At 35.0% G+C, this 23,152-nt stretch overlaps 4 protein-coding genes across 6 annotated transcripts in view; 1 reads left to right on the forward strand and 3 right to left on the reverse strand.

Annotated features, from left to right (window-relative positions):
• The window catches only part of LOC142340621 (cyclin-dependent kinase 2-associated protein 1-like), a 575,438-nt gene that overhangs the window by 486,514 nt on the left and 65,772 nt on the right, over positions 1-23,152 (reverse strand). The window lies entirely within an intron of this gene.
• Positions 1-23,152, reverse strand: part of LOC142340620 (large ribosomal subunit protein bL17m-like) — a 435,605-nt gene that overhangs the window by 193,814 nt on the left and 218,639 nt on the right. The gene's annotated exons all lie outside the window — the stretch shown is intronic.
• On the forward strand, positions 3-7,720 carry LOC142341214 (uncharacterized). The gene is made up of 5 exons (XM_075392136.1): positions 3-118; positions 446-582; positions 4,378-4,489; positions 4,756-4,927; positions 7,392-7,720. Exons 3-5 carry the CDS (start codon positions 4,397-4,399, stop codon positions 7,622-7,624), a joined length of 498 nt encoding a protein of 165 aa, XP_075248251.1. The 5' UTR covers positions 3-118; positions 446-582; positions 4,378-4,396; the 3' UTR covers positions 7,625-7,720.
• Positions 8,081-9,672, reverse strand: LOC142341215 (F-box only protein 9-like). The gene has a single exon (XM_075392137.1). It carries the CDS (start codon positions 9,542-9,544, stop codon positions 8,222-8,224), a length of 1,323 nt encoding a protein of 440 aa, XP_075248252.1. The 5' UTR covers positions 9,545-9,672; the 3' UTR covers positions 8,081-8,221.

Genomic DNA, 23,152 nt, shown 5'->3' on the forward strand with positions numbered 1-23,152 from the left:
GTTTAGAAAACTCGCCTATTCAGAAGACCAACATTCTGTTCAGTGCTCTTTACACTGAATGGGAGGTCTTTATGAAGACAACAGGCAGCTCATAGAAGCTACAGACAGCTACTTTGCGGTATGCAGTTACTTGTTGCTTTTACTGAGTGGGGGGGGGGGGGGGGGGAGTTGTTTGATAACGAGAACCGGACAGTAAACCAAGAGAACTGGTGATCTAAAGATAATTTCAATGATTTGTTGAAAAACAGTTTTAGAGAACGACTTTATAGAAAATAACACTTGAAGAGATTTATAAAAGATTGAAAACGGTGAAATTTACTAACATGAAGGCATTTCTTGTTCAATAAGCAAATTTCGTTCTTTAAGACGTTACCTGGACCTACTTAACATGCTTATTCATTTGCTCAAATCGATACTCGTGGGAGCATCTTGGGTTTGTGTTCAGGCACTGAGAGTGGAAACAGTGAATCATGGCTCTGACCACCCAGACGTTGCCACGTGTCAGATCACATTGGTAGAATATACCATAAGCAAGACAACAACACTGAAGCTTTGAAGTTCTAACAAAGCCCAAAAAACAAGGTACACTAGAATATTCGATTTTTTTTTGTACTTGGCAAAATATCTTCACCTATTAGCTTATTAAATAAATTGACAGTTTCGACACGAATCGTTGCCATAAACCAGAACTGAGACTCTCTAAACATTTAGTGCACAACTAGTAGATCTGACGACCTAGTATCAAACTTCATTTTTCTCTTGAAATACATGTCCAGTGAAATAACATCTAAAAGAACAGTTTTGAAACGTAGCTTTTATATTGCTTATAAAATTTATCAGAAACAATTATAATATCAAAGATTGCTCAAAATTTTATCTAATTTCTAGATTATTTCATCAGGACAGACAGAGAAATCATAGCTGGATGAATCCACAACGGCTCGTGTTTAATTAAATTTTGACCTATCCTAACTTAGAATACAAAAAATGTCCATAAAATTCGTAGTGAAAAGGTGTCGGTCATATATTGTTATAAGAAAAAGGAGAAGAAAGTATGTAAATAAAATATTCAAAAATCGTTTTTACTTGCATGATTATTAACTGATGAGTTAAAAACTGAATATCTTGCTATTGGTTATGATCTACGAAATTCTGAAACTCTTTTAAGGAAATTGTTAACTGGTTTCTGCAGAATGGGAAGACAAACGAATGTGCTAACCGCAGAAAATGTGGTAACTAATATTTGAAATTCGGTCAGCAAAAAAATTAAAAAATATGGGAGTTTTTGCATTTTTTTACTTTCACAGCGGATACGGTGATATCCAACTTTGAAAAAAAATGAGTATTGCATCTCCCCTAGAAACAAAGACTCAAATGAAAAACGTTCCTTTTAATTTATCGTTTGCGAACAAAATTTCACTTAAAAACCTAAATAAAAAATAGAAAACAACGAAATCAAGTTTCAATTTTCAGAACTAAAGTTGTTCTTCTGGCGTTAATTAAATAGATTTGTTTGAATAGATTTGTTGAATAGATAATTGAATAGATTTGTTTTGTAAACAATTTGGCAAATTCTCAAAAATGAGCGGAAAAACTGAATGACATTTACTACCGCCATTCTGTTACACGTCCAATAGTGTATGGCTAAACCAAAAAAAACTCACTTTTGGGTTCTTGTTTTTGCAAATATTGAAAAATTGAAAAATATTTCCGAAAATAGTCGAAACTTGAAAGTTCTAGGAGAATGATGAATTCGAATTAATCGCTACTGTTTCGCTCGCCTTGGTTGCCCCTTTCTGAAAAATTGGAACAAACAAGGCGGCTCGTTAATGTGCGTTCGCATATGATGTTCCGACCCGAGCTCATCTACATTTTTGACTTAATTGTCAACCAAATGAAGAGATAACAAAAATAGATGTTTGAATTTTAAAAAAAAATGCTACATTTTAAGTTAATTAAACACACTAAATTCAGCCTCGCTGAAATAGCAATCATAGGTTTCATTCATGTGACATCAATAACTCATCACAATAAGTCATTTGGCAAAGAAAAATACATCAAAACCACGAAATTTTTGAGAAAACCCATAGTATCAAAGTCAAAAAATTCTACAGCTTTCAACGGAAGGCATTTAATACGCTAAATTATGCCTAAATGATGTGACGACTAGGATGTTTGTCATCCAATATTTATCAATAAGACATTACAACAAGTCATTGACTATGAAAACAACAACAAAAACAGGCAAAATCCAAAAGTTCGGTAGAAAATTGAGAGAAGAAAGTGTCGAAGCTATTTAAACCATAAGCGTTTTTCCCTGAAAAATTTTTCAACGATCTATTGAACGTCTTCACTAAGCCGATGGGAGCCATTAATATTGGATAATGTAATACGATTTCAAAAGGAACCAAAATTACTTAAAAAAATCCAAAAATTATAAAAATTATGAAAACTCGTGCACCGAAGTCAAAAAAACCAATAGTTAGAAGACAAAACCGCTAACTAGATAAATTGTTGCTGATGTAGAAAAAAAGCGGTTCTGTCATTACCGAGACTGACTTACAATCCACGAAAATAAGGTTAAGATTGATTTATGTTCAAAAAAAATATAAAAAAATATTTTTAATGTCTTAACAGCCATCAAACTCAAAAGCTTTCATAGGAATTCAATGAATACGTTCAGCTATGCCACGATGTGAACACAAGGATGTTTATGATGCCTACGTAATCAATAAGACATCACAATATGTCTTATGACTATGAAAAAAAAACAAATACAGGCAAAAATCAAAATTTCTTTAGAAAAATGGGAGAAGAAAGTGTTGAAGCCATTTAAACCATATTTTTTTTCTCAGAAAGTTTTATCTATGATCCTTTGGACGTCTGCACTAAAAGAAGATTTAGCCATCAATATTAGGATGACGTGATAAGATTTCAAAATGAAACAATTAAACGAAATGTCCAAAAATTTTTTTAAAAAATTTGAAATCTTGTGGCATTGAAGACGTATAACCAATAGTTATTTGATAAAAGCGCCAATGAGATTAACTTATGTTGCAGTGGTATGGAGAAGTTCAATCCTGTTTTTACTGAGACGAACTTACAGTTCACAAAAATAAGTTTATGATTTACTAATTTTTAAAAACTTTCGAAAATTTATTTTCAAAGTCTTAACAGCCATTAGCTGTCCACTCACAGCACTAGATAGGTTCACTTAATGCTCATTAGCAAATCTATTTAGTCAAATTTATCACCTTTAGTCAACAAGTTTATGCCATAGGATTATAAAACTTTAGTAAAACCTCAAAAAATAAATCAAAATTTCATTTGAAATTACGAAATTTGAGATACGAGTCCAAAAAAAAACATGAGCGATACCTTCGAAACAAATTTTTTGTTCATTGGGCTTCATTTGATTGTAAAAAAGGTTTGTCATTAACGGAACTTCGATATTAAAAGTGTCTAGTAGTCTCTAGGTGACTTGAAAAAACAAAAAAATTGCAAAATTTTCTTAAAAAAAAGAGCTCCCAAACCTAATTCGAAATTTTTTATATATTAAACTTCCCTCTAAGACTAGAACTAGTCTTTATTATCTCCTCTCGTCTATTAAAAACCTAAAATTGATTTACTTTTTGGCCTGAAATCTAGTTTTGAATTAAATTTTTCGTAGAAAAAACGTTAATTCGAACGAAAATTACGGTAAAAGTGAACAAAAGTGAACCAAATATCCAGTGTTCACATAAAGCTTTAAACCTCGATAACTCCTCGAAAAAAAAACGAAATTCAAAAAAATCTTTTTAATTTCGAATTCTACGCTGGACGAGCTTTTTAATGATACCACGCACATTTCTCTACGATATATCGGTCGGCCAAAATTCACGGAACAAAAAAAAACCCATTTGAGTATATAGTTCCTCCCCCCCCCACAAGTGGGGTCGGAACAATTAACCTATAGGGGGCTCGAAAATTGCGTTTTTCCTCTAAACGAGTCGGGCGATCCCCTAGTTTTTTATTTGAAATTGTTTTTTGCAAAAGATTGTCTGTTTTAGGGAAAAACTTTTGGTCCTCCAACCGCTGTGCCTTAAAATGTTTAAAATAATCGAACTGTTAATGACTGGGCGAAGAAACTGCTAGAAAACATGAGGGACTTTCACAACTGCTGTTTTGCTTGTTATCTACTACTCTATGCAATAACAAAAAACTATCCACCTGTCCCCCTAATTTTTGAGATGAGCAAAATCGAAAGGAATGTTTTTGATGACAGAAAACATAATTTTGCCGCCAATAAAGGTTTCCACTCTTAGCTTCCCGTGTCTCAACAAAATCAACGATACATTGATTTTTTTAACCTATCTTGTTTCAAGATACTGTTTTCAGAGAGTACTATTTCGGTGAGATGAATTTGAGAACAGCAGAAGTGTATTCTAACATCGGCGATTGCGTCCTCGCAACTGGAGACGGAATCAAAGCACTCCAATTCTACAATAAGGTAAAATGGCTGGCACGAGTTTGCCAATAAGAGCTGCATATGAGAAAAAAAATTACCATAACTTAGAACAGAGGACAATGTTTAGTTCAAGCTCTGATGCAGCTTTTCTCAGCTCTGAAAAGACCTGTTTTCAGCTCTGAAAATTGCCATTCTCAGCTCCGAACCAGTTTTAATTATGCATTTTAAATACTAAACAATTGAAGACTAACTCAAGCAGTAAGGGGTAGAAAATTCCTCAAGTGGTAATGGGTTTTGCCCTGTTACAGAGCTTAGAAGCCAGACAGAGCCAGTTATCAGTAGAAGAGGATACAGAGGGACTGTTAGGACACGCTCTGAGGAATATAGCAAACTCTCATTTCCACAGATGCGACTTCAAACTGGCCATTGATGCCTACGAGCAAGCTATCACTGCATACAGGGTCAAATTTGAACCACAAGGTTATAGTAAAGTTGCCCAAACACGACCCCCCCCCCCGGGGGGAAAATGTGTGAACAATGCGAGCACCCCATTGTGAACGTTCCTGTGAACAACACTTGACTGTAAAAATTATACTGACATTAAATTAATTTTTATCGTTCAACTAGAGATTAACTACATGCTAACTTTGGATACAGCATAAGAAAAATAGAATACAATTTTTGATGAATCATCTTTACTGGAAAACAAAAAACTGTAGGATAAAGTAATCAAATTTTTCTAATGATTCGTCCTTTTCAATCAATTTGTTGCTAAAACAGATATCACTAGATATTCTCTTTATTTGCCGTGAGACCTGACACTCAACTGAAAATATAATAATATCCATGGCCACTTGCTGAAAAAATGGAGTTCTTTTTAGTTTTTGCATCAATTATTTCCATCAAAAATTGCTTTGCATTTTCGTACTGTTCTGCTGAAGACTATTTTATCACGTTCTTTTAAAAACAGCTAATTTTTGCTTTGAATTAATATAATCTAAGCTATATTACTAAAACCTGCTCAAAATAACGACACTCGTTATTAAAAGAAAAGAAATTTCCAATAAAGTATATCAATGTGATTCATTGCTCTCAAACAAAGTTTGTAACAATTATATTAGTCCTGCGGTCTTTATTAATGTGATTTTTCGCTAGACAAAATTTTCATTCGACACTTACCTTTTTGACCTCAAAACAGGATAAACAGATAAAGTCAGGAGGGCATTAAGTGAATGAAGCTTTAATTTTATGCCTCATTAATCTCTAATTATGCGATTAACAGAAACGGCTGAGGAGACCTAAAAATTTACGGTGTTAAGGGCGGTTCAAGAAGTAAGAACCCCGCCGCCCTCAGTTAATTCCCCCTCCCTACTCCACGCTCATCCCTACCCCATCCTCCATTTGGCCAACCCTCCATTTGACCCCACCCCTCTCGTTCAGCCCCGCCAAACAACCCCCCCCCCCCCCAAATTCGCTTGCGTCCCCATCAGACCCCGCTATACGCTACCCACAATCCCCAATGCTAGCAATCCTATGCTCCAGCTGTTTGCTACCGAGACCAACCACTCACCCGTCGCTTGAGAGTTAAAGCAAAATTTCTTGGAACTTGGCGAATAGGTGACATCAATAATCGAAGTACAACAAAACTAATTTATTGTTGAATTTAATAACATGATCTCTTGAGTTCTCAAATTTTCTCTCCAATTAAAACGTAATTTTACCGAATGAACGCATTTAAAGAATGCTGCGCAAAAAGGGAATTTTGAAACTTTTTGAGAAAATTTAAATATTTTGTCAAACGGAACTAATTACTGGTTGTTACTTTTCTGTCATATTTTCTTGCTAATAACTAAAAACAAACAACTTTTATATTGTTCGTTTGAACGTAATGTTTCTTTTGTTACAGCCGAAGACAACGAAACAATGACCACTTTTCCTGTTTAGTATAAATATCTTCCCTTTAGACCGAAAATTGATATTAAGATATTAAAACAAGCTTCTCGGAAAAGCAAAATAGTGACTCCTTGCAATAATCATTGACATCGAGTTTGTGGTTTCCGGGAAAATTTTTTCTAAATGTAGAATTATATCATAAATAACAACGTAGCTGAGAAGAATTTTTGAGTGATACTCTTCACGAATCGATGAAAAAAACTTTGCCTTCCGGTTTTCACTTTCTTGTGGTAAGTTTGAGCTGTTAAAGTTTTTATGGCGCTAAAATTATTTTGCGGTTAGTCCGCACTGCAGATCTCAAAAATTCACAAGTAAAACGCATAGGCATGGATATAGTTCGCCAAACTATCTACAATCAATGCTTGAATTTTATTGAAATAAATTAATGCGATCATAGTTGCAAGTTTAGTATACGCTGCTCGAACTGTGCTCTGCTGAGTTCAAGCATAATCTTAAAAATTTTTTAAAAAGCGAATTTAATCAAACCATAATTTTGAGAATAATCCAACATCGATAATTAAAATTATTAATGGAAAATCTACGGTTATAAAGCTAGAGAAGTTAATAATAAAGGTTAAGAAAATTTTGAAATTTGAGGAAGTAGGTCTCAATTCTTTGAAACATTTTTTGTTGTTATAGCTCAAGAGAATATTACAAAAAAAAACAAAAACAAAATATCTTTTATTTGATTTTCTGAGTTCAAACAAAACTCGTAATTTCTGAAAATGCATACAAAATATTTTTTAAGAATTTGGTTACGTTTTCTGTTGAACAAAAAAGGGTACGTTGCAATAAAGCAGTACCTTCTTACATGATTTCAATTTCTCAGTATTCGTAAGTACAAGTTAGTCACCAGTATGAAAATTCTCGTTTTGCTCAAAATTTATGCATTTGAACGATTCCTACTTAGCAGCGACTATGGAGGTATAATCTCACACGATCTCTCGCTAAATTTAAATGAACGTTTTATTCAATGATTTTATCATTTTAGAACTCGTCTGTCTTGACACTCAACATTATCTAGCAAAAGCATTGCACAGCTATGGCAACTACTCCGAGGCACAAACAATATACAAATCAGTTCTTCAGACGTTTCAGTTCCAAAGGAACGAAGAGAAGACCATTGCTATTCTAGAGGATCTGGGCTTGCTGTATCAAGAGACGGGCGAATACAAACGGGCTAAACGGACTTTTCTCCAAGTAACAGAAATGAGGGGTGATTAAAATGACAATTGTAAAACAATTCTCTGCTGCAACTTTTGTCAACTGAATATCTCGACAGTTGAAAATTTAGTTAAGGAAAATTAAGAAAATTTAACATAATCCTGAATATATTGCTGGAAACCACAGTTAAGGAGTCGTAATCGAGGCCCCCTTTATTTTGAAAATTCTCTAAATTATATTAAATTGGTGTAGGCATTTCATTGTCAACTTTAAGCAGCATTCTATTATTTAAACCACACATTTGAAAACCTATGGAGTATATTTGAGGAAAAATGGTTTCATGGGAATCAGCTGGAGGAATTAATAAAGTTTCAGGATGCGTCTCAAAATTTAGCTGCATCTCAAAATTAACTCGTAAAATACACTCAAACACGACAATGCTGCTGTCTTTATTTTCAACACTTTCCGTCCTAAATTAGCTACTTCTCATATTCTTACAATGTACCGATCCAGAGCTATAGAAACTAAAGAACTCAATCTACGTAAATTTTAGAATCCGTTAAACATTGGGAACAGAAGAAAGCTACCTCTAATAAAATATTTTTCTAACTAAGACTTTATAGGTTTATTAACTCAGTTTTCGTTCCAATTAGTTTATCATACGTTCGGTACAGCTGTGTAGCTTCTGACAAGGGAGAAGATGAAGGGCTTGAACTGCGCATTGTGAATATTAAAATCAGTCACTGGCCCTAGTGTGACATCGCTCCAAATGTTCCCAGAATCCGTAATGCGTGGGGCGATCAGAGGAACCACTTTCTTTGTTTGAACCGAATATGAAACCCAAGACAGCTTGCAACTCGGCTTTTTGTGCCCGAGAGCTGATATCGCCAAAGTAAGGCAGAACGAATTCTCGTAGTACGGTTGAGGGTTTCGGTTGCGATTTAGTCGACCAGAAGATTGCGGTCGCTCGTCGTCTTTCAAGGCAATGACCGCGTTGTTTTCCTGCAGTTTATACTGACCTCTTTTGATCCCATTCAGTCGACAGTTCGTATCTTTTAGTTTGGGTACAACGAGCTTAGGATCTTCAGGCGAAGTGTACATCAGAACTTGGCCATCGGGAAAGAACTTCAGATAGCGATAATACTCAACAGTATGCAGAATATTGTATGAGACTTCAAAAGCTTGCTCGCCTTGTCGTGTGTAAATCACTTTACTTATATAAACGCCATGGAAATTCAACCTTGGGCGTTTTACGTACATTTCCCTCCACGAGACATTCGAAAACTGAGGCGGCACACAATCGCCCCAAACTTGCAGGCACGCCTGCCTCCAGATCACTGGATCTCTGGCAAGAAGTCGGAAACCTTTGCAGACCATGCCACAGTTTTCGATAGACTTCATGTCAAAGTCTGGGAACGCGATGTGACGCAGGACCATAAACATCACATCGAAAGGCAACTTGGATATGTGAGTTTTATCGTGGTCAAATCCTTCACTGGGCTCACACAGAGCGAAAACAGATTCGTCTTCAGAAATGTCCAGCTCGTCATTCCTGATCTTTAGGCAGGCAAACTCAGAAGACGTTTGTTCCAGAGATAAATCATCATCTTGTTCAGGCGCCGGAGTTGTTGTATCCGAACTTTTAGGCGAATCTTGAAACACTCGAAACTCTTGATCGATATCAGGAAAAAGTCGACAAGCTCTGGCATAGAAATTAACCGCCTTGAATGGATTTCCGGCTCTCTCCTCAGCAATGCCAATCTGGTACAGTGACCGGGCCAAGTTTTTCCGCTCGTTCTCGGAACCTCGCTGGTCCGAGTGTTCAGCTCGATTTGAACTTTCACGCATACGAAGATTGTCGTGCAATTCTTGAATCCATTGTTGTCGAAAGGTAGCCAAATCGTCCGTAAGGGATGATCCTGATGCACCATCAGAGGCAATATCAATTTCATTAGTTGGAAGCTGCCAACCAGATGACATTGCGCAACTAAACTTAAACGGTTAGCGAGGTATGGTCCACTCGTGATACTTTATCGGGTGAAGTTGAGGTTAATGTGTTTTTTCTCAAATTGGATTGGAAACTCATATCTGAAAAGCAATTTTCTGATGTATATTTTTATTAGTTATATCTATATTTTTACGTATTACAGTCTTATCGCAAACGTATATTCTTATTACCGTCTTACTCATCACGAAGAAAAAGGACACTAGAAATTGTCTGAATGTATACCAGCGGAAGCATATTCAACCAAAATGCGTATTAAAATACAAAAGTGTAGTAATAAATACAAAACAGACCGACTACTCGGCTTTGTCAATTATTTTACACATCAAATCCAAAAATTTTCCAGGTATTCTCAAATGTCGGACGATTATCTAATTCCCAAATTTTTTATTCTGATGTTTAACAGTCAAACTTTAGAAGATAATGTACCACCCTTCACATTATTAAATTGTCAGTAAGGCTCTTAGAGCTCTCCAGTCACTCCGGGTTTTACATGTTTATACCAGAAGTCAAAAGGATTAGGCTAAAAAGTGCTCAAGCGAAAAAAAGCATTGATAAAGACCACTGGAATAATGATTGCTACAAACTTTAACGAAGACAGCAGCTCAAAGAAAAAGTTATTGCCAATTAAAAACAAACGTTTTCGAACTTTCCGTTCTTCATGTCGACTTAAAATTGATGCACAACCGAATAAAAAGATATACAAAGTAAATAATGATGCCTGTCGCTGAGTTAAAAACTCATGACCATCGAAGATATACATCAGCAAGCTGAAGCTGGGGCTAAAAACAACCGACAAATATCGGGGACGGGAACTCACGCCAAAAAATTAGTTAAAAATAATATTTAACTTAATTATATGGCAAAACCAATTTTGTGCATAGTAAAACGAAACCCTCACAGGAGGCATGCAACGACAAGCGCAAATATCTTGAATGATTCTAGGAATACAAATCATTGCCTAAACCAAAAATACAATAACATGGCCTAAACAAAAACATCGCCTAAACAAAATATTGTAGAAGGGACTGTTCATCGCGTTTTTAGAAGCACTAGCACGTGGCAAAGTTTTGACAAAGCTCTGAAAGATAATACAAATATATGGCTAAAAGATTAATATCCTGAAAGTCGGACTTCCAAGATAATCAACGATGCTTTACAGAAAATCACAATTAAACCTCAATTGAAAAATGAAGGCGAGAAGGAACAACTGAGGGGACAAAAATTGCCAGCGAAAGAGGTGAAACCATTACTTTTCCTGCAGTATCGAGGTACCATCAGCCTGCAATTGAAACGAAAATTGGAAAAACGTGCGAATCGAAAACCATATTCACACCGCGAAAAATATGTACTTGCCTACCATCACTGCGATCTATTTTTGATAGCGATCTGAATCCTCATGTGGTCTACGAGCTCAGTTATTGTGAATGCAGTTCTACCTATGTTGGACAAACGTGTCGACATTTCGCCACGAGAACTTCTGAGCTTCAAAAAACCGATTCAACGGTGGGACATGTAGTGGAATGCTGTAGTGGAATTGTTCGAGTAATTTAACAATTTTTTATCGATTTCAAACACTTTTTAGCCAAACAAAAAATCTGGAAGAGTTTTCAATTGATATCGAGAACAGGTAAATTTCGCTCTAACAAAGAGCAGATAGAAAAAAAGATAGTGTCAGAATTGAGAGTGTACTTTAGCTTGTTTGATAATCTGGGTTTTAAAAATTCGCTAGCTTAAAAGTAATTCATCAGAGTTTTTTGTCACAAGATTTGGGGATTGATTCCCCTGGGTAAGGTCTAGAATTGTTGATTTTTAAAAGATCACAACATTTGTCTTTTATTGTTGAAACTTCATCTTTCATTACAGCCTCCAATTCGCGTTGCTTTGAAGTTTTGGCAGCTAGCTTTCTAAAATTATTATTTAAATCGATTAACTGCAATATGAGAACTTTGAAGAACTGTGATCCAGTGACGAGGATCCTGAGATCCAGAGGTCAACCATGAAGAGCCTGTTGACCCTAGCCGTAACAAATGTCCACTTTCAGAGTAAAAAAATTGGTACACTCAATCGGAATGTTTAGCATGCGAGAACAAAACTCCTGACATTAGGGAAATGTTCATCGATTGTAAGCGGCGCGTTACATTCCGAGGGAAATGAGATGAGTCAGGTGGGAATCATGCAAAAACTGGTTTCAAGCAAAAGGCCAAGCTAGCACTGACACGGAGTGTAGAAAAATGCAGGAAAATTTATGGATCTGCTCATATTGTGCAAGAAAATGTACGACAGAGGACACACAGGAAATAAAACCGTCCAAGAGGTATTTGGATGACATAGTCTGCACTGTCAAGAGTAAACCCTCTAGAATACCTTGAGTTTGCAAGTTCTCTTGACTTGATAAAAGTTAATTAAAAATTTTATCAATCCCAACAAGTGAAAGAGAACAACAAATAGGAAACTAAAAACTCCTTTTTTGGAACAAAGAACATCATACTCAAGAATCTCAAAAACTTCGGAACAAAGATTGAAATAAATTTGGCGTGATACATGTAAATAAAATGTTGAAAATTTGATTTCAACAGTATTTAATCTCAAAAATTTGTTGTTATTTTAATTCTACTTCTAGAAATATATAAATATTTTCAAAGACAAGTTTGTTTACTTTGTAAGTAAATCTGGTCGATTGTTAAACCTGACAATGAACGCAATGTTTGTGGCAGTTGCGTTTCGAGATTTTGTTTTTCGAGGCTGACTGTCTTTTATTAATTAGTTTATCCCGTATTTCTGTCAAATAATTCTTTGCAGTTTTCTTATACTTTGTTTTTGCGGCCTGCATCAATGCGATGGATTCTGAGACGACACTTGGGTTAATCATGTGAAATGTTCAAAACGGCCACCTTTTTCAGTATTTATAACGTCAAATCACGATATGACTTTTTGGCCTAACTTGAAAGTGATTTGAAGTGTGGCTTATACACAGTGCCTTTGGGACGGGGTCTAATCTGAAGTTGATTTAGACCAGCAGTAGATGCATAATGTCATTGTTGGTCTCATCTAGGGTGAACTCGGTACAATTAGCAACGTATCCTATGTCCTTTTCGAGCGTGATGTCGTCATTGGCTCTATGGCAAATAATTGGTTCTTTTTGAAGCTTTTGTTGTAGGTTTTCATTTCAACCCAGTCCCAAGACTTCGGAAAGTTTTCTTCAACATTGATTACGAATCGCTTAGAGCAATGTCTGAAATACCATTCTGGAAACAACTTCATATTATTTTAAAGGTGGCTCGGTAGGAAAACAGAAATGTACAGCCTTTGGTAATAGATTCCGGACCGGTTCATGAGTACAAAAAGCAGTTCTTTTAAATTGACGATTTGGAAAAAACAAGTGTCTGCTTGTATGCATTTGCCGCGATTTATAATGTTGTCAGAAAAAAAACAGTTGTCACTAAATATACAGTAAGTAAACGATTTATGTAAAAACAAACATTTTTTATTGAACTGGTTACAGATCAATTGAAGCAGAAGTAACGCTGTAGTAACCTCTAAATAGAACGTATGACCAGCTTGTAAGTTTAAAAAATACAGGCAGCATTCAAAGTAAAATCTGTTATTATAACTAACAGGGACCAATGTGGGTAAGCACAACCATGAGAAATTCCTAAAATGATTAGAGAAAATTGTAAAAATGAACCAATATAAATTACTCATTGATATAAACACAACCAACCTCCAAAATAAAAATCTCGACCCATTCATTCAGCTGCCTTTCTATAACCAAAAAAAACTTCTTCTTATTCATCTCTGTAACAACACTTATAACCTCATTCTTCAAAATCTTAACTCTGTAACTTTTGACGCTGTAACATCGTTCAGTATTTCTAACTCTAAAATTAAATAAAATCTTCGACTTTAAACATTTTTCTTAGCTTACACCCGAGAAGTGAAGTGCTTTACATATAGCATAAGACGATGTGTAGTAACCCCTATATAGAACATATTGCACGGACGATGTGTAGTAACCCCTATATAGAACGTATGACATGCTTGTAAATTACAAAAACAGACACCATTCAATAAATTCACCATGACTATTAGTAATGGAAACAAATGTAATTAGAAGCAAAATGGATTTTAACAGAAAACCAAACGCATCATAAATTATGATGGGATACGCCAATGCTTGTTTGTTTTTGACGCGATTGGTCAAGCAGGCAAACCTGTTATCTGTTATTTCGCAAACTGGTTAGAGAAAATGATAAATTAAACCGAGGTAAATTAATCATTGATGTGAACACAACCCACCACTATAATTAAAAACTCAACTATTTTATTCAGCTGCCTGTCTCCGAGCAATAAAACTTCTTCTTATTCATCTCTGCAACAATTTTTTGATAACTTAATATTTCAAATCTTTAACTCTGCAACAATTGAGTTTATAACATTGTTAAGAATTTCTAATTTTTGAATTAAATAGAGTCTTTGACTGAAAGCATTTTCTGTTGCTTACACCCAAGAAGCAAAGTGCTTTTTAGAAAACCCCCAACCAAAACTATAACTGAATAAAGTGCACGGATATTACATTGGCAACAGAGATTTTAAATTAACTAAATATTTAACAGAGTTTCTGTAGAAAGACAAACAAGAAAAGCACTTTAATACTGAAAACAAAAATGCTCAGAAAGCGAAAAAGGGTTAAGATTGGGATAACAAATCAGAATTCAATTCAGCTCTTCATTTGTCTTGCATACGTTAGTTTACAAGAACTCTAGGAATATCAGAGTCCCATTGAAACTCCTCGTGGGAACTTATTTGTGTGGGAGCACTCTATTACTCGTTTGTAAAAAATGGATCTAGAGTGCGGGGAAAGAGTGTTGCTAACTTACAGTGCGCACTGCTCCTGTTGTTTTGTTCGTTTTGTCCTGTCGTTTTGTTAAAATTTTATTGTGATCCTAGTTGCAATTGTGAGTTGTTGACTACGAACGGCGAAAGAAAAAAAAATCCTGAAACTGAAGGAAAAGTGTTGTTACTTTTAAATTGTTTAAATCGATCAGACATCAAAAAAGAATGCAATAATTACAGAAAGTTAATTCAACTAATTTTGTTCTTTAGGTAATTATAGCAGTAGAATATAGAAATAGAATTTTAAAAAAAGAAATAAAGAAATAGAGATGGGAATTTAGTTGAAAGTAATTTGAAGTTTATAACAATCTAGGTGGAACAGTCATTAAAAATAAAACTGTATTTTAAAAATCTTTACAAAAATAATAAATAAATACATTTTTAAACAATCAATTGAACCATTTCAAAAAATTATTAGGAAAGAAAATGGAGAGAACAGAATTTAGTGACGATCTTTTCTCCAAATACTTTGGAGAAACTGACCTCTTAAACAAAAAAAAGATCTTAAAAAGTATATAATTCGGGTAAGTGAACGTTAAGATGAGATTGTAGGGGCTCGACTCTACGAATGCTATTACCGGAAGCTTATACCGGTTCAAACGATTTTGAGAGCTAAGGGACGCACTCTAAGCAACTATTACAAAAGCGGAAAAGAACAGACGGAGATCCAGCCCGCCAAATTAATGAACGGGCACGTTACTTTTAATCTAAGCTACAAAAACCTGCCATTCTAGCGCACTTCACCGCAAGCTACAAGAGAAAACTATGATGAGTGCGTTAAAGTTTTTTGAGAACACTTAGCAAAAAACGGATTGTTTTCCGAGACAACTTGCTCGCCGAACTCAGCAGCCAGGAGAAAAACTAACGTATTCGATGTCCTTTTCGAGCTGGATGTTATCATTGGCTCTATGGATAATAATTGGTTCTGTTTGAAGCTCTTGTTTTAGGTTTTGATTTCAACCCAGTCCCTAGACTTCAGCAAGTTTTCGTCAATCTTGACTACGAATTGCTCAGAGCATTGTCTGAAGTACCATTCTGGAAACAACTTAATATTATTTTAAAGGTGGCTTGGTAGGGAAATATAAATGTAAATTCTTTGGCATTAGAATCTGGACTGATTCACGAGTACAAAAAGCAGTTCTTAAAAATTGACAATTGGGAAAAAAGTGTCTGCTTGTATGCAGTTGCCGCGAAGTATAATGTTGTTAGAGAAAAATACAGCTGTCACTAAGTATACAGTAAGTAAACGATTTATGTAAAAACAAACATTTTTTATTGAACTGGTTACAGATCAATTGAAGCAGAAGTAACGCTGTAATATCCTTTAAATAGAACGTATGACCAGCTTGTAAGATTAAAAAACACGGACAGCATTCGAAATTTTTAGAAATAATATCTGTTAGTTTAACTAACAGGGACCCATGCGGGTAAGCACAACAATGCGAAATTCCTAAAATGGTTAGAGAAAATGGTAAAAATATACCAGGTTAAATAACTCATTGATATAAACACAACCAAACACGATAATAAAAACTCAACTCATTCCTTCAGCTGCCTTTCTATAAGCAAAAAAAGCCTCTTCTCATTCATCTATGTAACAACATTTCTCAAAACTTCGAAAACGTATATTCTTATTACCGTCTTACTCATCACTAAGAAAAAGGACACTAGAAATTGTCTGAATGTATGCAAGCGGAATCTTTTTCAACCAAAATGCGTATTAAAATACAAAAGTGTAGTAATAAATACAAAACAGACCAACTATTCAACTTTGTCAATTATTTTACATTTCAAACCCAAAAATTTTCCAGGTATTCTCAAATGTCGGACGATTATCTAACTCCCAAATTTTTTATTCTGATGTTTAATAGTCAAACTGTCGAAGATAATGTACCACCCTTCACATTTCTAAATTGTCAGTAAGGCTCTCAGAGCTCTCCAGTCACTCCGGGTTTTACATGTTTATACCAGAAGTCAAAAAGATTAGGCTATAAAGTGCTCAAGCGAAAAAAAATCATTGATAAAGACCACTGGAATAATTATTGCTACAAACTTTAACGAAGACAGCAGCTCAAAGAAAAAGTTATTGCCAATTAAAAACAAACGTTTTCGAACTTTCCGTTCTTCATGTTGACTTAAAATTAATGCACAACCGAAAAAAATGATTTACAAAGTAAATAATGATGCCTGTCGCTGAGTTAAAAACTCATGACCATCAAAGATATACATCAGCAAGTTGAAGCTGGGACTAAAAGCAACCGATAAATATCGGGGACGGGAACTCACGCTAAAATATTAGTTAAAAATAATATTTAACTGAATTATATGGCAAAACCAATTTTTTGCATGGTAAAACGAAACCCTCACAGGAGGGATGCAACGACAAGCGCAAATATCTTGAATGATTCTAGGAATACAAATCATTGCCCAAACAAAAAATACAAAAACATGGCCTAAACAAAAACATGGCCTAAACAAAATATTGTAGAAGGGACTGTTCATCGCGTTTTTAGAAGCACTAGCATGTGGCAAAGTTTTGACAAAGCTCTGAAAGATAATAGAAAAATATGGCTAGAAAATTATAATCCTGAAAGTCGGACTTCCAAGATAATCAACGATGCTTTACAGAAAATCATAATTAAACCTCAATTGAAAAATGCAGGCGAGAAGGAACAACCGAGGGGACAAAAATTGCCAGCAGAGAAGTGAAACCATTTTTTTTTCCTGCAGTATGGAGGTACCATCAGCCTGCAATTGAAACGAAAATTGAAAAAACGTGCGAATCGAAAACCATATTCACACCTCGAAAAATATGTACTTGCCTACCATCACTGCGATCTATTTTTGATAGCGATCTGAATCCTCATGTGGTCTACGAGCTCAGTTATTGTGAATGCAGTTCTACCTATGTTGGACAAACGTGTCGACATTTGGCCACGAGAACTTCTGAGCTTCAAAAAACCCATTCACCGGTTGGACAACATGTAGTGGAATGCTGCGGGGCTCTAACGGCTTTCAATTATAAGATAAATAATCCGTGCCAGGATAGAAAAAAACTTATGACCATAGAAGCTCTACATATTGCACGGACGATGTGTAGTAACCCCTATATAGAACGTATGACATGCTTGTAAATTACAAAAACAGACACCATTCAATAAATTCACCATGACTATTAGTAATGGAAACAAATGTAATTAGAAGCAAAATGGATTTTAACAGAAAACCAAACGCATCATAAATTATGATGGGATACGCCAATGCTTGTTTGTTTTTGACGCGATTGGTCAAGCAGGCAAACCTGTTATCTGTTATTTCGCAAACTGGTTAGAGAAAATGATAAATTAAACCGAGGTAAATTAATCATTGATGTGAACACAACCCACCACTATAATTAAAAACTCAACTATTTTATTCAGCTGCCTGTCTCCGAGCAATAAAACTTCTTCTTATTCATCTCTGCAACAATTTTTTGATAACTTAATATTTCAAATCTTTAACTCTGCAACAATTGAGTTTATAACATTGTTAAGAATTTCTAATTTTTGAATTAAATAGAGTCTTTGACTGAAAGCATTTCCTGTTGCTTACACCCAAGAAGCAAAGTGCTTTTTAGAAAACCCCCAACCAAAACTATAACTGAATAAAGTGCACGGATATTACATTGGCAACAGAGATTTTAAATTAACTAAATATTTAACAGAGTTTCTGTAGAAAGACAAACAAGAAAAGCACTTTAATACTGAAAACAAAAATGCTCAGAAAGCGAAAAAGGGTTAAGATTGGGATAACAAATCAGAATTCAATTCAGCTCTTCATTTGTCTTGCATACGTTAGTTTACAAGAACTCTAGGAATATCAGAGTCCCATTGAAACTCCTCGTGGGAACTTATTTGTGTGGGAGCACTCTATTACTCGTTTGTAAAAAATGGATCTAGAGTGCGGGGAAAGAGTGTTGCTAACTTACAGTGCGCACTGCTCCTGTTGTTTTGTTCGTTTTGTCCTGTCGTTTTGTTAAAATTTTATTGTGATCCTAGTTGTAATTGTGAGTTGTTGACTACGAACGGCGAAAGAAAAAAAAATCCTGAAACTGAAGGAAAAGTGTTGTTACTTTTAAATTGTTTAAATCGATCAGACATCAAAAAAGAATGCAATAATTACAGAAAGTTAATTCAACTAATTTTGTTCTTTAGGTAATTATAGCAGTAGAATACAGAAATAGAATTTTAAAAAAAGAAATAAAGAAATAGAGATGGGAATTTAGTTGAAAGTAATTTGAAGTTTATAACAATCTAGGTGGGACAGTCATTAAAAATAAAACTGTATTTTAAAAATCTTTACAAAAATAATAAATAAATACATTTTTAAACAATCAATTGAACCATTTCAAAAAATTATTAGGAAAGAAAATGGAGAGAACAGAATTTAGTGACGATCTTTTCTCCAAATACTTTGGAGAAACTGACCTCTTAAACAAAAAAAAGATCTTAAAAAGTATATAATTCGGGTAAGTGAACGTTAAGATGAGATTGTAGGGGCTCGACTCTACGAATGCTATTACCGGAAGCTTATACCGGTTCAAACGATTGTGAGAGCTAAGGGACGCACTCTAAGCAACTATTACAAAAGCGGAAAAGAACAGACGGAGATCCAGCCCGCCAAATTAATGAACGGGCACGTTACTTTTAATCTAAGCTACAAAAACCTGCCATTCTAGCGCACTTCACCGCAAGCTACAAGAGAAAACTATGATGAGTGCGTTAAAGTTTTTTGAGAACACTTAGCAAAAAACGGATTGTTTTCCGAGACAACTTGCTCGCCGAACTCAGCAGCCAGGAGAAAAACTAACGTATTCGATGTCCTTTTCGAGCTGGATGTTATCATTGGCTCTATGGATAATAATTGGTTCTGTTTGAAGCTCTTGTTTTAGGTTTTGATTTCAACCCAGTCCCTAGACTTCAGCAAGTTTTCGTCAATCTTGACTACGAATCGCTCAGAGCATTGTCTGAAGTACCATTCTGGAAACAACTTGATATTATTTTAAAGGTGGCTTGGTAGGGAAATATAAATGTAAATTCGTGGTATTAGAATCTGGACTGATTCACGAGTACAAAAAGCAGTTCTTAAAAATTGACAATTGGGAAAAAAGTGTCTGCTTGTATGCAGTTGTCGCGAAGTATAATGTTGTTAGAGAAAAATACAGCTGTCACTAAGTATACAGTAAGTAAACGATTTATGTAAAAACAAACATTTTTTATTGAACTGGTTACAGATCAATTGAAGCAGAAGTAACGCTGTAATATCCTTTAAATAGAACGTATGACCAGCTTGTAAGATTAAAAAACACGGACAGCATTCGAAATTTTTAGAAATAATATCTGTTAGTTTAACTAACAGGGACCCATGCGGGTAAGCACAACAATGCGAAATTCCTAAAATGGTTAGAGAAAATGGTAAAAATATACCAGGTTAAATAACTCATTGATATAAACACAACCAAACACGATAATAAAAACTCAACTCATTCCTTCAGCTGCCTTTCTATAAGCAAAAAAACCCTCTTCTCATTCATCTATGTAACAACATTTCTCAAAACTTCGAAAACGTATATTCTTATTACCGTCTTACTCATCACTAAGAAAAAGGACACTAGAAATTGTCTGAATGTATGCAAGCGGAATCATATTCAACCAAAATGCGTATTAAAATACAAAAGTGTAGTAATAAATACAAAACAGACCAACTATTCAACTTTGTCAATTATTTTACATTTCAAATCCAAAAATTTTCCAGATATTCTCAAATGTCGGACGATTATCTAACTCCCAAATTTTTTATTCTGATGTTTAATAGTCAAACTTTCGAAGATAATGTACCACCCTTCACATTTCTAAATTGTCAGTAAGGCTCTCAGAGCTCTCCAGTCACTCCGGGTTTTACATGTTTATACCAGAAGTCAAAAAGATTAGGCTATAAAGTGCTCAAGCGAAAAAAAATCATTGATAAAGACCACTGGAATAATTATTGCTACAAACTTTAACGAAGATAGCAGCTCAAAGAAAAAGTTATTGCCAATTAAAAACAAACGTTTTCGAACTTTCCGTTCTTCATGTTGACTTAAAATTAATGCACAACCGAAAAAAATGATTTACAAAGTAAATAATGATGCCTGTCGCTGAGTTAAAAACTCATGACCATCAAAGATATACATCAGCAAGTTGAAGCTGGGACTAAAAGCAACCGATAAATATCGGGGACGGGAACTCACGCTAAAATATTAGTTAAAAATAATATTTAACTGAATTATATGGCAAAACCAATTTTTTGCATGGTAAAACGAAACCCTCACAGGAGGGATGCAACGACAAGCGCAAATATCTTGAATGATTCTAGGAATACAAATCATTGCCCAAACAAAAAATACAAAAACATGGCCTAAACAAAAACATGGCCTAAACAAAATATTGTAGAAGGGACTGTTCATCGCGTTTTTAGAAGCACTAGCATGTGGCAAAGTTTTGACAAAGCTCTGAAAGATAATAGAAAAATATGGCTAGAAAATTATAATCCTGAAAGTCGGACTTCCAAGATAATCAACGATGCTTTACAGAAAATCATAATTAAACCTCAATTGAAAAATGCAGGCGAGAAGGAACAACCGAGGGGACAAAAATTGCCAGCAGAGAAGTGAAACCATTTTTTTTTCCTGCAGTATGGAGGTACCATCAGCCTGCAATTGAAACGAAAATTGAAAAAACGTGCGAATCGAAAACCATATTCACACCTCGAAAAATATGTACTTGCCTACCATCACTGCGATCTATTTTTGATAGCGATCTGAATCCTCATGTGGTCTACGAGCTCAGTTATTGTGAATGCAGTTCTACCTATGTTGGACAAACGTGTCGACATTTGGCCACGAGAACTTCTGAGCTTCAAAAAACCCATTCACCGGTTGGACAACATGTAGTGGAATGCTGCGGGGCTCTAACGGCTTTCAATTATAAGATAAATAATCCGTGCCAGGATAGAAAAAAACTTATGACCATAGAAGCTCTACACGTTAGTAGACGCAAGCCACAACTGAGTACGCGGGACGAGTACAAAAGTAGGGAACTAACACTGAAAAATTAAGTGCTGAATTCATGTTCTTCCTAAAAAATTTCGAATTGCAATGCGAGCAACGTTATATTGTGGAACAAAATGAAATTCTCCTATTCAAAATTCTTACAGAAAAAGACACATATTAAAATTTTTAAGTTCGTTTAACATTTTAACAAATTTTATGGTTGCAACTTGAAATAAGTTTAGAAAAATTTGAAAATGTGAATAGGTAATCAAGACACGTTGCTGTATATTTGCGTATCTGAAAATATTCACTTAACAAGTTTTAAACTTCTGACGTCTCAAGTTATTGCGAAATTGTTCGAGTAATTTAACAATTTTTTATCGATTTCAAAGATTTTTAGCTAAACAAAAAATCTGGAAGAGTTTTCAATTGATATCGAGAACAGGTAAATTTCGCTCTAACAAAGAGCAGATAGTAAAAAGATAGTGTCAGAATTGAGCATGTGCTTTAGCTGGATTGATGATCTGGGTTTTAAAAATTCGCTAGCTTAAAAGTAATTCATCAGAGTAGTTTGTCACATGATTTGGGGATTGATTCCTCTGGGTAATGTCTAGAATTGTTGATTTTTAAAAGATCACAACTTTTGTCTATTATTGTTGAAATTTCATCTTTCATTACAGTCTCCAATTCGCGTTGCTTTGAAGTTTTGGCAGCTAGCTTTCTAAAATTATTATTTAAATCGATTAACTGCAATATGAGAACTTTGAAGAACTGTGATCCAGTGACGAGGATCCTGAGATCCAGAGGTCAACTATGAAGAGCCTGTTGACCCTAGCCGTAACAAATGTCCACTTTCAGAGTAAAAAAATTGGTACACTCAATCGGAATGTTTAGCATGCGAGAACAAAACTCCTGACATTAGGGAAATGTTCATCGATTGTAAGCGGCGCGTTACATTCCGAGGGAAATGAGATGAGTCAGGTGGGAATCATGCAAAAACTGGTTTCAAGCAAAAGGCCAAGCTAGCACTGACACTGAATGTAGAAAAATGCAGGAAAATTTATGGATCTGCTCATATTGTGCAAGAAAATGTACGACAGAGGACACACAGGAATTAAAACAGTCCAAGAGGTATTTGGATGACATAGTCTGCTCTGTCAAGAGTAAACCCTCTAGATTACCTTGAGTGTGCAATTTCTCTTGACAAAAGTGTACAATTCACTCTTGAGACACCCAACTGTAACGTATGCCTGGCGTTCCTAGATCTGAACATAAACGTAACCGATGGAAGAAAAATTAGATGTCATGGGAATCGAAAATCGACTGATATCAGCATAATCAGGATTGTTCGTAGCTGTTCCACGTTACAACATAAGAAGTATGTGGTTGAAGGGACAGTATATAGGATTTTCAATGCAACCAGTGACTGGCAATCCATTGATGTAGCTCCCTAAAAAATCAATAGATCTACACTGATAATCAGTTGCCAAATGAGTGGTCTTCCATTATTGTTAAAGGGAAAAGATTTAGGATAAAATAGTCACAGAGGAAAAGGTTAAAGCAAAACCCCGATAAATGAACAAAATCTCAAAACAATTGAAGGTCTCAAGAAAAATGA

The sequence above is a fragment of the Convolutriloba macropyga genome, chromosome 6 (genome assembly GCF_964194025.1).
Source record: "Convolutriloba macropyga chromosome 6, txConMacr16.3, whole genome shotgun sequence".
Classification (NCBI taxonomy): Eukaryota; Metazoa; Xenacoelomorpha; order Acoela; family Convolutidae; genus Convolutriloba; species Convolutriloba macropyga.

Coding starts and splice junctions, on each gene's coding strand:
- LOC142341215 (XM_075392137.1), bottom strand. CDS start 9,544: ATGTCATCTGGTTGGCAGCTTCCAACTAATGAAATTGATATTGCCTCT.
- LOC142341214 (XM_075392136.1), top strand. CDS start 4,397: ATGAATTTGAGAACAGCAGAAGTGTATTCTAACATCGGCGATTGCGTC. Junction 4,490..4,755: donor CACTCCAATTCTACAATAAG/GTAAAATGGCTG, acceptor GCCCTGTTACAG/AGCTTAGAAGCCAGACAGAG. Junction 4,928..7,391: donor GGTCAAATTTGAACCACAAG/GTTATAGTAAAG, acceptor TTATCATTTTAG/AACTCGTCTGTCTTGACACT.